The sequence below is a fragment of the Coccidioides posadasii genome, chromosome 2 (assembly GCF_018416015.2).
Source record: "Coccidioides posadasii str. Silveira chromosome 2, complete sequence".
NCBI lineage: Eukaryota > Fungi > Ascomycota > Eurotiomycetes > Onygenales > Onygenaceae > Coccidioides > Coccidioides posadasii.
The window spans coordinates 6,595,515-6,607,075 of record NC_089408.1 but is presented as its reverse complement, the minus strand read 5'-3'; the positions used below and the strand labels follow the sequence as shown (position 1 = coordinate 6,607,075).

Sequence of the window (11,561 nt, the reverse complement as noted above, 5' to 3'; positions counted from 1 at the left end):
GTTGTCAACACTTAATTTTGAGCTCCTTAGCTTTGCTGAGCCTTCGCTAATCACCCCGGCGTCTATCAACAGGTCGTTGATCCAAACTAGTTCACAAGCAGCTTCGCTAGCTGCCAAATACTCCGCTTCGGTCGTTGATTTCGAGACGGACGTCTGGCGCTGTGATCTCCACGATATTGGAGCTCCGTTCATATTTTTGTAAGACTTTTGGGGATCCGAGCTTGTTGCATTTGTATTTGGCTTTGTAGATCCGCCTTTCTTCTGGTCTTTCTTGGGGATTCGGTGGAGGATATCCTTCAGTAGGCCTTCCAGATCCTTCTCCGGTAGGTTCGTTCCGCTCTGGCATGCCATATCAAATCGGTTCTGTATGAACTCTCTCCATCGGGACGTAATGTTCATCTTCAAGATATCATGTAGGGTGTGGTCAAGTTGTTTGAACCCTAATCTCTCAAATTCCCCACGGATTGCTAGGAATCTCTCTATATAATTCCTTTCTGAGCCAGCGGATTGTGGTGTCATTCTTACTAACTCCGTAAGTAGGCTTTCCCGCTGTATCTCAGGTCTCTCTTGGAAGGCTGTCCTTACAGCTTCCCAGAGTTTGTAAGCACTAAGGCTATCTGATTCCTCGAAGTGCTCTCTGGCTTGTGCAGATATTGTACTGTCGATTAGGCCGTGTAGCCAATTATTCTGAACATTCCAGTATTGTGAAATCTTCAAGCGCTCTGGCCGTGGTGAAGTCTCTTGCCTTTCCAGGATAATCTTCTCAACACCTACTTGGCGGGCTACCTTTAGGATGGCTTTGCTCCATGCTAGGTAGTTGCTGGCTCCAGCCAGGGTCATAGGCTTCTTCACCGTCTTCGTGATCTTCGTGAATTGGGTGATTGCTCTGCCGATTCGCGTATTTGTGTCTATAAGGTTGCCGACATATTCTTCTAGTTCCTCATCAGAGTCTATTTCTCGGTCCTCTTCTTCTTCTTGTTGAGCTTCGTGCTCTAGGTTCTCCTGCATCGTTGCAGGTGCGTTTGCGGTGCTTGCTTGGCCTGATAGGAGGTTCACTTGCTGTGCCAGCTGTTGTACTCTCTCCTGTTGCCTTTGCATCGACTCCTGTTGCTTTTGCATCATCTCCTGTTGATTCAGCATCATTCTGCGCAACATTTGGAGTTCACTCTCCTCCCTAGGCTCCTGCTCGTCGTTTGGCGGGCTGCCTCTGAGCCTACTCGACCGCCTAAGCTCGGTTTGGGGTGTAGGGAGGTTTGTTGGAGCCTCCCGGTCAGGAGTTTGGTGCTCCGGTCCGTCCGTACGGTTCACCATGGCTTTGGCGTTGCCAGGTGTTCGACTTGCTTGCTAGGTGCGTTTAGCAGGCGTTTCGCTCACTCTCTGGTCGCGTGCCAGAAAGCTACAGGGTTCAACTCGCTCCCCAGCTCGGTGCTAGAAAGCTACAGGGGTTGCACGTATAGGAGGCGTCTATCTCAACGTACGCTCTCTCTTGTGCTCGTAAAACCTCGTTATCCACAAGGATAACCGTTCAGGATGTTGATCGTAAGCTTCAATATCCAATTGAGCTGTAAATCAACCTTATACGCTTGCTCTTCAGCGCAAAGGGCTATAACCTGATGGAGGACTTGTATGCTTGTTATTCACTAAGCTACCTAAAGGGGAATCTCGGCTAATCTATGTGGGTCACGTGAGCGAGGTGCTGGTTGGATTACCTAACACAGAAGCCCGGTCGTCGGATCAATAAAGGCCCGCTGTCACGATTTCCGCACCCGCTGACAGACGGCTTGTCGAGAACGCGGAATTAAAAATAAAAATAAAATAAAAATCAGAAAAAAGGAAAGGAAACTGAACTGAACGACTTTCCTGGCGACTCTTGCGTGTTGGCAATCCGACCGATGATGCGTCGAGCAATTTGGCTAGATCGGTTTGTACTGCAATTCAGCCGTAGATCAATCCATAGTCTTAAAAAGGTCTTCAAAGTATGCGAATTTGGTGGACGGAGGTGGCTGCTATACTAAGGTCTGGAACATTTCTGTTAGTTTGCGCATGAATGTTCCTGTCCACTCTTTTTTCTTTTTTCTTTCTTTTTTTTTTTTGGGCCATCAAGGTTGAATGGGCGGCTCTCCCATTTTACTTCACTCGCAGCTCTCAAGCACATAATGGCTCAAATTCACCGTACCCAGTTTTCAATTGGACAGGGCTTATTTTCGATCGTCGTAAACTCTACTCCGTATTCTCTATGCACTTGCAACGATCATGATGTGGAGACGCAAGGGAGACGCCTGTATGCACACAGGTCGGTCTGTGTGGCTGCAGGACCTTACTGGGGATTCTGCACAGACCTCGGCTCTCCGAATAACTTTGTGGTATTTGGTGTGCCAGTTCCATCCTTCATATATTCCCCCCCACCCAACCAACCAAGAAAAAAAAAAAAAAATTTTTAAGTGCCGAAACCTTGGGAGCTATGTGTTGAAAGACAAATGTCTCAGGGACGCATTCTGGTGTGGAGATACCAAACGTAGTGTAGGGGCCCCGTTGGCAAACGAACTAAGCGCACCAGAGATGTTTGTCCCCCATCTCACGCTCTGGCCCGGTAGGTATTTTTTTTGGCAGCATTCGTCCAATGTTTCAGGGCTGCTTGCTGTCCCCTTCAGCACTTGCAGCAGTGGGCAAGGCCATGCTTCTCCTGACATCTTCCAGTTGCGCGAAAGCAGCTCGCGATGTCCTGTCCTTTGGTATGAATACGAGTGCCTTGGGAGACGAGCTGTCACATCGAAAAGCAAAAGACGCGGACCATCGACATAGTCTTGTAGTACAGGAGGTGAGAGGAGGATCAACATGTGGCAATGACTGAGCAGAGACAGGTTTAGGCCTCTGGCATTTCGAACATGTTGCCCGGGCGACTCGCCGCTGAAAGTTCCCCGTTGAAAGTCCGTACTCCGTAAAATATGTCGACAAGTTTTGTATAGTGTACTTAGAAACAACTCAGGTGACGAGCAGCTTCTGTTATTTCTGTGGCAAAGTCCGGGGGACGGGGGATTTGGAGAAATGCTGGCATCTTAAAGCTACAGCGGACCGCAATTCTGCAGCAAGACATGTCTTTGGAGTCTTGTTTGGCACCGGGAAGCCAGCGGGCGGAGCCCAACCGGAGTTTGAGTTGCCCGTCGGAGAACAACAAAATCTTCTCATCGGATGACATAACCAAGACCGGCCATGATCTAGCCTCTATTGGGTTTAGCCTGTCGAACACGGTTGCTCCAAAATCCCCCCGTTCCAGCCAATCAGCAATCACTAATATTGCTTATGTAATATCCACTTTTGGACCGCCATTATCGCACGTGACCAGCCGCTGTCGGCCGAGGCGTGCCTGTGCCGCGCAGCCAATGGGAGGCCGTGCTGCGCTCCGCTTTCGCCGCAGGCTTTCGCTGGGCGGACGAACTTTTTTGGCAGCACTTTATTTTTGGGTAACTTAACGCCAGCGGTCGAGTTGCACACGCCTCGCAGACTCCCCGCTCCCTCTGACCCCCTGCAACCTCATTCTTCTTCTTCCCCTTCCTCCCGGCCTCTTTTCTTTTTTTCCTTTTTTCATTTTTTTTTTTTTTTGTGGCACTGCTCTTCGCTGTCGTCCTGTCGCCGCTTCAATTGTCTTTCTTTTTGACCCGTCGCACTTTGCATTCGTTATTCAATTGCTGTTCGGGGCGAATCTGACTGTGTCGAGACGACGAGTCTCGGTCACTGGCCTCTCTCTCCCCCCCCGCAGTAGACTCGCACGCAAATTCTCCGACCTGCAACAATGGTAGCACCGTTCTCAGTTGTCCGACTTGGGGCCCGCCAGCTGGCCTCCAGCTCGCTGCGCAATGCTTCACTCAGGCCCTCCCGTGTGTCGCCGCTCACCGCCTGCAGGCAATGCCTGCAGCTGGTGCGTTACCAGCAGACCCAATCCCACCGCCGAGCCGTCCACCTGAGCTCCAGCGGAGACACCGAAAACCTCCTGCCCCGCGACCTTCACTCCCCCCTTGACACCTTCCCACGTCGTCACATTGGCCCCGGTGCGGATGCCACCGAGCAGATGCTCGCCGTGCTGGACCCTCCGGCGAAGAATCTGGACGAGTTCGTGAAACAGGTGCTCCCGGCGGATATCCTGACCGCCAAGAATCTTTCAGTCTCAGAACCGCAGGCCGCCGCGGAACTTCGCAGGGACGGCGTCCTGGGTGGTCTAGGAGAGAAGGATATGGTCAAGCTGCTGGAGTCATACAAGAACAAAATCGATGCCACGGGGAAATCGTTCATCGGATGCGGATACTACTCAACCGTCGTCCCACCTGTCATCCAGCGCAATGTCCTCGAGAACCCCGCCTGGTACACCAGCTATACCCCTTACCAGGCCGAGATCAGTCAGGGCCGCCTCGAATCCCTCCTCAACTTCCAAACCCTGACCGCCGATCTGACCGGTCTTCCCGTCGGCAATGCGTCCGTCCTCGACGAAGGAACCGCCGCCGCCGAAGCAATGACCATGTCCTGGGCCACACTCCCCATGAATAAACAGAAGCAAGATGGAAAGGTCTTCGTTGTCTCGAACCTGTGCCATCCTCAAACCATTGCCGTCATGAGATCCCGCGCCGAGGGATTCGGAATCAAACTTGAGATTGGAGACATCATGGCTGACAACTTCAAGCTGGTCAAGGACCAAGGAGATCGATTGATCGGTGTCCTAGCTCAGTATCCTGACACCGAAGGAGGAGTCTTTGACTTCCAGAGCCTGAGCGACAGCATCCACGCACAGGGCGGAAGCTTCTGTGTTGCCACTGACCTTTTGGCTTTGACCGTCCTGAAGGCCCCCGGGGAATTTGGCGCTGATATTGCATTCGGAAACGCCCAGCGGTTGGGTGTGCCTATGGGTTTCGGTGGCCCGCACGCCGCTTTCTTCGCTTGCACCGATAAGTATAAGCGTAAGATCCCTGGCCGCATCGTTGGTGTTTCCAAAGATCGCCTTGGAAACCGTGCCCTGCGGCTGGCTCTTCAGACTCGTGAGCAGCACATTCGCCGAGAAAAAGCCACCAGCAATATCTGCACGGCACAGGCGCTCCTGGCCAACATGACCGCGATGTATGCGGTGTACCATGGTCCTCAGGGCTTAAAGGCCATCGCTGAACGTATCATGGCGTTGACTGCTCTTCTCCGTACTAAGTTGCAGCTCCTTGGCTTCAACGTGCCTGTGAGGGGAAATGCCAGCTTTGATACCCTGGTTGTGGAGACAGAGAGCAGCGCTGAGGCGGATGCAATCGTCGGATCAGCCCTTAGCGCCGGCCTGTACCTTCGACGTGTGAGCCCCACGAAGGTTGGCATGTCGCTTGATGAGGCTGTCGGCGTAGACGAACTGAAACAGCTTCTCGCCGTATTCGCAAACCTTTCAGACAAGAAGGGAGCTGAGACTCTGGATCTTAGCAAAGACATTCCCTCAGTCGAAGTGCCCGTCGACATTAGGAGAACCTCTTCATACCTCACCCATCCCGTGTTCAACACACACCATTCAGAAACGGAAATGTTGCGATACATGCAGCACCTCGTTTCAAAGGATCTTTCCCTCGCCCATTCGATGATCCCTCTTGGCTCTTGTACCATGAAATTGAACGCCACTACTGAGATGGTCCCCATCACATGGCCCGAATTTTCGACAATGCATCCGTTTACTCCTGCTCAGAAGGTCGAGGGCTATGTCAACATGGTCGAAGACTTGGAGAAGCAGCTGGCCGACATCACCGGTATGGCTGAAGTTACAATTCAACCCAACTCCGGAGCCCAGGGCGAGTTTGCAGGCTTGCGCGTAATTAAAATGTACCAGGATAGCCTTGGCGAGCCGGGAAAGAGGAACATCTGCTTGATTCCTGTTTCTGCCCACGGTACCAACCCTGCCAGCGCCGCAATGGCTGGAATGAAGGTCGTCCCGGTGAAGTGCGATACCGGTACCGGAAACCTCGACGTTGCGGACCTTCGAGCCAAGTGCCAGAAGCATAAAGACGAGCTAGGAGCGATCATGATCACCTATCCAAGCACGTTTGGTGTTTATGAGCCCACCATCAAAGAGGTTTGCGACATCGTCCACGAATACGGCGGTCAGGTGTATATGGATGGTGCCAACATGAACGCCCAGATCGGTCTTTGCTCACCCGGAGAGATTGGAGCCGACGTCTGCCACCTTAACCTTCACAAGACCTTCTGCATTCCCCATGGAGGCGGTGGGCCAGGCGTTGGTCCCATCGGTGTTGCTGAACATCTCCGACCTTTCCTTCCATCCCATCCTTTGAGCGAGCCCCTCCTGGCGAAGCGCCCGGCATCTGTTGACTCCCCTCCGATCTCGGCCGCCCCATACGGCAGTGCAAGCATCTTACCCATCACGTTCTCTTATATCAATATGATGGGATCTAAGGGCCTCACGCACGCCACCAAGATCACCCTCCTCAACGCCAATTATCTCCTTTCCCGCCTAAAGCAACATTATCCGATTCTTTACACCAACGAGAACGGCCGATGTGCCCACGAATTCATTTTGGATGTCCGTAAGTTCAAGGCGACCGCGGGCATTGAAGCGATCGATATCGCCAAGCGTCTTCAAGACTATGGTTTCCATGCACCGACCATGTCCTGGCCCGTTGCCAACACTCTGATGATCGAGCCAACTGAATCAGAACCCAAGGGCGAGTTGGATCGGTTCTGTGACGCCCTCATCTCCATCCGGGAGGAAATCGCTGCCATTGAGCGTGGAGAGCAGCCGAAAGATAAGAACGTGTTGAAGATGTCGCCTCACACACAGCGCGATTTGCTCACTGGGGATTGGGACCGTCCATACACGCGAGAGAAGGCGGCATACCCATTGCCGTGGCTCCTGGAGAAGAAATTTTGGCCCACCGTGACGAGAGTTGACGATGGTAACCCCCCAAAACCTTTCTCAAGATTTTTGACCCTTTTTTGAAGCCCTGGCTAACTAATTTGCCTAATTAGCTTTTGGTGACCAAAACCTCTTCTGCACATGTGGTCCTGTTGAAGACACGTCTGAGTGATTTCTGACCCCTTTCTCACGATTCTGCATGCGTACCTCGATTCCTTTGATACTCCTGGGATACCTTCGCACATAATGACATCAACTGCATCCACAAGCACCTCTTGGACTCCATCTTTTCCTTCTTATCCCTTCTGTCACGTGTACAAATAAACAACATCCCACCAAAAGAAAAAAAAAAATGACCCTGTAATGTCTGGAAATACAAAATGTTTCAACACATGATGATTGCTGTGTGAAAAAATATGATATTAATACCCTGGTTGTGTTGTGTTTCCTTGTTCATGATAGAGTGACTTTTGTGACCCAAAAAAGAAATTGATACTGACCTTTTAAGAATTTTTTCATGTGCTCATCATTGTATCTTCGCGGATATGTACTCCTTGTCTTCATATTATGAGACGCATATCCACTCCCAATTCTTGTGAATATCATTTGACTCTGGGCATGATTTATTTCCCACCCACTCTCGGTGAAGAGTCGACTCTAGGTTGTCAGGGAGTATTTTGAATTTCGTTGCCATATTTCGGGGTCAAGGTTTGATTTCGTCGAAGACGCCGGCGTCTCTGAGAGTTGAACTCTGTCCTTATTTTTCCTCAAATTTTTTCCTTCTTTTTTTTTTTTTTTTTTTTTTTTTTTTTTTTCCTTTTCCTCGTCCACTCCCTTTTCCTTCAGGCAATTCCGGCTCCTGAAATCACCAATGCCAAGAGTCTTGGCAGGGGTTATTCCGCCCAGCCAGCCCTTTCTGCGAGAAACACGATGCGTGTCGGTTCAGTGCTAAAGTCGAGGGGTTCCGGGGGAAGAGGGGGGAAAGGATAGTAGCTCTATATAAGACCTCGAAGGTTGCGGAATTTCTCAGCCGGACTCGGCGGCTGCGCATCGTCGCGGTGGCTTGCGCGACCGACGCAGTTGTCACATTTTAATCAGAACTGGCACTCTTTCATACCCGTGCCGGGTGACGCCGACCACAGTTTCCGGCGATTGATGCATGTATGTTTCCAGGCTCATTTCAAAACGTCGGGAAAATATTTTTTCTTTTTTTGGGTTCTCGCAACTGCCTTTCTTGCATAATGGCGAGAAATGGACTCTGTTGTACGACCGAGCAGAAACAAAGGCTGGGATCCGAAAATGTTTCCCACAGAAAGCCAGATATTCTCAGAGCAAACCTTGCAGATGGATAATAATGGTTTACGTATGTCTCTGGGGATGAAGGAGGAGACTGGTTGATGGACGTACGCCTAAGTGTCCCCCCCCCCAACAGACGTTTGAACGTCTGGGCTTGTCGTTTCTTGCCGAAATCGCTTACAGCGTCAAGCAGAGACCTTTTAGTTTACGCAACTTGATTTGTTCGGGAATTAGTTGACACATATATATGGCTATAGTCAATTACATGAAGGAGTTATTGTGCTCTAACTATAACGATAGCCACTATTATCTAATAGCATACTCGTGTATGGTGCAGTCTATTCGCAATGACAGAGTACCCGAAAATAATTATCAAATCAACCAGAAATCCTCTACTCAATGTGTCAGGGATGGTTTCCAAGCAAATAACCCGAAAAAGCTGGGTCTTATGGGGTACATCTGTCGGATATATTCCCATGGACCAGCTGTCCTCCCACCCACACGGCCTTGACATTTCTATCGTCACCAGACCACATCCACTTCGCAAGCTTCTCTTCCCAATTCTCCCATCCAAAAAGATCCACGCTGCCTTTACCTTCATCACCATCGTCGTCCTCTCCCACGATCGCACCCAACTCGATCATCTGCGCATCCCACAACATGCCCACCTCAAACCCACCAATATCGTCCTCCATCCTAACTGCTTTAGCCCCACCACGCGTCGCCAAATAGAGCACCTCTTCAACACTCAATTTCTCCCGCCCACTGGTATTTGATGTTTTCTCTCCAGAATTTCCGTTTTGGAATGAAAGCAGCCTTGACACCAGGCATGCCTGCCTCGCCGCCTCAAGTATACTCGGGCTATAACCTCCACTTACATCCGTTCCCAGACCCACAGGTATGCCGTCGTCCAGGAGCGTCCGGACAGGGCATAATCCAGAGCCAATGGCCGAGTTTGACGCAGGGCAGTGGGATATTGACGAACCGCGGGAACGAATTAAATCCCGCTCAGCCTTGGTTAGATGAATACCGTGCGCGAGAATGGTGTGCGGGGTGAGCAATGCGGCTTTGTCGTATACCTCTGCGTAGCTGCTGCAGTCCGGGAATTGGGATAGGACGCCTTGGATCTCGTCCTTGTTTTCAGAGATGTGGGTTTGGATATAGGTTGGCGGCGAAGTTGACGCAGCGAGTGCACCGAGTTCGGAGAGGGCTTGGGCAGTGCAGGAGAGCGCAAAGCGAGGTGTGATGACTGGCCGGACGAGGTGACCATCTGGATCTATAGAACGGATATGGGCGATTGAGGCCTTCGTGGCAGTGATGGATTGCTCGGAAGATTCGTCCCGGTAGTAATCACGACATGTTTCGGTGTTGTCCATGCAAACACGGCCTATAAATGCTCTTTGGCCGCGAGAACGGCATATGTCCGCTAGCAGGTTAGTAGCGGGGACATGGATTGTAGCGAAGTAGGCGGCACAGGTGGTGCCATGGGACAAGGTGCGGGATACTACACGGTTATATGCGGTGTGTGCACTTTGAGGAGCAAGCTCGGGGGTTTCTTTGTTTCCAAACGATGATTCCAGCGGAAACGTATAGGTTTCTAACCAGTCCAGGAGCATTGACGAGCCAAAAATGCCAGAGTTTGGGTATTGCGGTGCATGGATATGAGTGTCTATCTCAGATGTCAGCCCAATTCATAACGGTTGCATGACTGGCCGCAGGTTCAAAATCTCCCTATCAGATACTGATGCTTATACAGGTGGAAAACTTGGTGGAAGCCATAACTTTTCTCCGTTCATTTAGATTATCTACGGAATGAAGAGCCAACATACCCACAAACCCGGGGAAAAAGAACCCGTTCTTCTCGTGTCTCTGCCTCACTATCCGCACAGACTTTGTTGGATGACCCTTTTCATCTGATTTCCAACCATATCTCTCAATAAAGTCGTACAATCCACTTTCGTTTTCCAAATGCCAGTTGAATCCCTCGATTCTCCCAGTCGCATCATTTACCCACAAAGCACCATGATTGACAATTAATCGATACTTTGGTGGTGAGTTTGGCGTTGCTGAAATATCAGGTACGCGCGGAAGATGGAGGAATGTCCCATAATAGATGGTCCGTGAGTAGTTACTCTTCGAACCGTTGGATCCATTCGTCATGACGTTCGGTGCCATGTCCCGCCCTTAGAGAAGAGCGCTCCGCATCAAGAAAATATCCAAAGCTATCCAAATATAGATAAAAAGGCTGTAAATTCAATACGGAGTTCTCTGATATACTTTGAAAAATGAGGGCGAATAAGTGACAATATAGGTAATCAAATCTCTCGACATGAAACGACTAGGAGTTTCTCCAAACCAGGTCGGCCGCCAACAGCGCCCAAACCCTGAGGAGATCTGGCGTAAGTTGATGGATTCCACGGGTGAACGACTCCTTATATACGGACGGTGTCGTCGGCTACTCTGAGCTGAGCCGACCCGACGGACGTCGGCGGGGTCCGAAGGCCTTGCTTACCTAAGGCGTCGATGGCGGCGCTGGCTCCGTGTCACGTCGAAGCGAGTGTGATAATACTTTGAGGATCCTGGTATACCCCTGCATGCCGGAGGAGTGATGGTTAGTTAGTCGATATATCGGTTGCTCCATGGTTGACCGGCCTTCCTTCGAATGTCCAACACACCTTCTCAGCGCTAAACGCTCCTGATTCCACACAGTTAAAACTGGCATCCTCAGGCAAGCTAATCAAACAAACTGATGGTAGGCGGTCTTTACAAGCATAATGGCTTCTGGTGTAACAAGAATGAGTCCATTGCCGCCCTACCAGCTAGGTCCCGACCATCTGCTAGATACCTTAGTTGGCACAGCCTGTCGATGCACCAGAATTTGGTTGTTCATATTCTTTAGCCCCAGATCTCATGCGGCGTAGCTGGTTAATTGGGGATAGAAGTCCCTGATCTTAGCGCCAATAGACGTGATAACAACGCGGTGTGCCCTGGAGGACCAGAACCCCCTTTTCGAAAATATCGAGGGCATCTGGGAGTTTAACGGTGGTTTTCTTCTTTGAAGCATGGCTAGAGGACGAGAATATCTCTTCTTTTTCTTGCGCTGGTCTGCATCAGACCTCGCAAGTACACCCAAGAATTGTATCTGAGCTGTTACCATATGAGCAATCCTGTCTGTTCCCAGGGTCCCTAGCGTCACTAGTATTCCCCTAATCGATGTGCAGGATCAATACCTCCAGCGAAGATCCCGTTTGCTTCTCAGATGCATTGCGCAGACACACTTACCCTGCGTGTGAGGCTGCGTATGATGGTCAAAACATCGATGGCAACTGCTCCGTACGTCCCGAAAAAACTTTCGATGCTCCCGACTCTGGCCTTTCGAGTG

At 50.7% G+C, this 11,561-nt stretch overlaps 2 protein-coding genes across 2 annotated transcripts; one reads left to right on the top strand and one right to left on the bottom strand.

Annotated features, from left to right (window-relative positions):
• Positions 1 to 3,508: 3,508 nt before the first annotated feature.
• On the top strand, positions 3,509 to 7,384 carry GCV2 (glycine decarboxylase subunit P). The gene is made up of 2 exons (XM_003070346.2): positions 3,509 to 6,923; positions 6,997 to 7,384. The coding sequence occupies exons 1-2, from the start codon at positions 3,791 to 3,793 to the stop codon at positions 7,053 to 7,055; spliced, it is 3,192 nt and encodes a 1,063-aa protein (XP_003070392.2). The 5' UTR covers positions 3,509 to 3,790; the 3' UTR covers positions 7,056 to 7,384.
• Positions 7,385 to 8,372: 988 nt separating this feature from the next.
• Positions 8,373 to 10,561, bottom strand: D8B26_004565 (uncharacterized protein). Its single transcript, XM_003070345.2, has 2 exons — positions 10,009 to 10,561; positions 8,373 to 9,848 (listed from the first exon to the last, which is right to left on the bottom strand). The coding sequence occupies exons 1-2, from the start codon at positions 10,352 to 10,354 to the stop codon at positions 8,626 to 8,628; spliced, it is 1,569 nt and encodes a 522-aa protein (XP_003070391.2). The 5' UTR covers positions 10,355 to 10,561; the 3' UTR covers positions 8,373 to 8,625.
• Between the last annotated feature and the right edge of the window lie 1,000 nt (positions 10,562 to 11,561).

What these genes read in the sequence shown, in the direction of transcription:
- GCV2 (XM_003070346.2), top strand. Translation starts at nt 3,791, where the DNA reads ATGGTAGCACCGTTCTCAGTTGTCCGACTTGGGGCCCGCCAGCTGGCC. An exon ending in CGTGACGAGAGTTGACGATG is followed by an intron (nt 6,924 to 6,996) that starts GTAACCCCCCAA and finishes TTGCCTAATTAG; the next exon opens with CTTTTGGTGACCAAAACCTC.
- D8B26_004565 (XM_003070345.2), bottom strand. Translation starts at nt 10,354, where the DNA reads ATGGCACCGAACGTCATGACGAATGGATCCAACGGTTCGAAGAGTAAC. An exon ending in CTTTTTCCCCGGGTTTGTGG is followed by an intron (nt 9,849 to 10,008) that starts GTATGTTGGCTC and finishes CATCTGAGATAG; the next exon opens with ACACTCATATCCATGCACCG.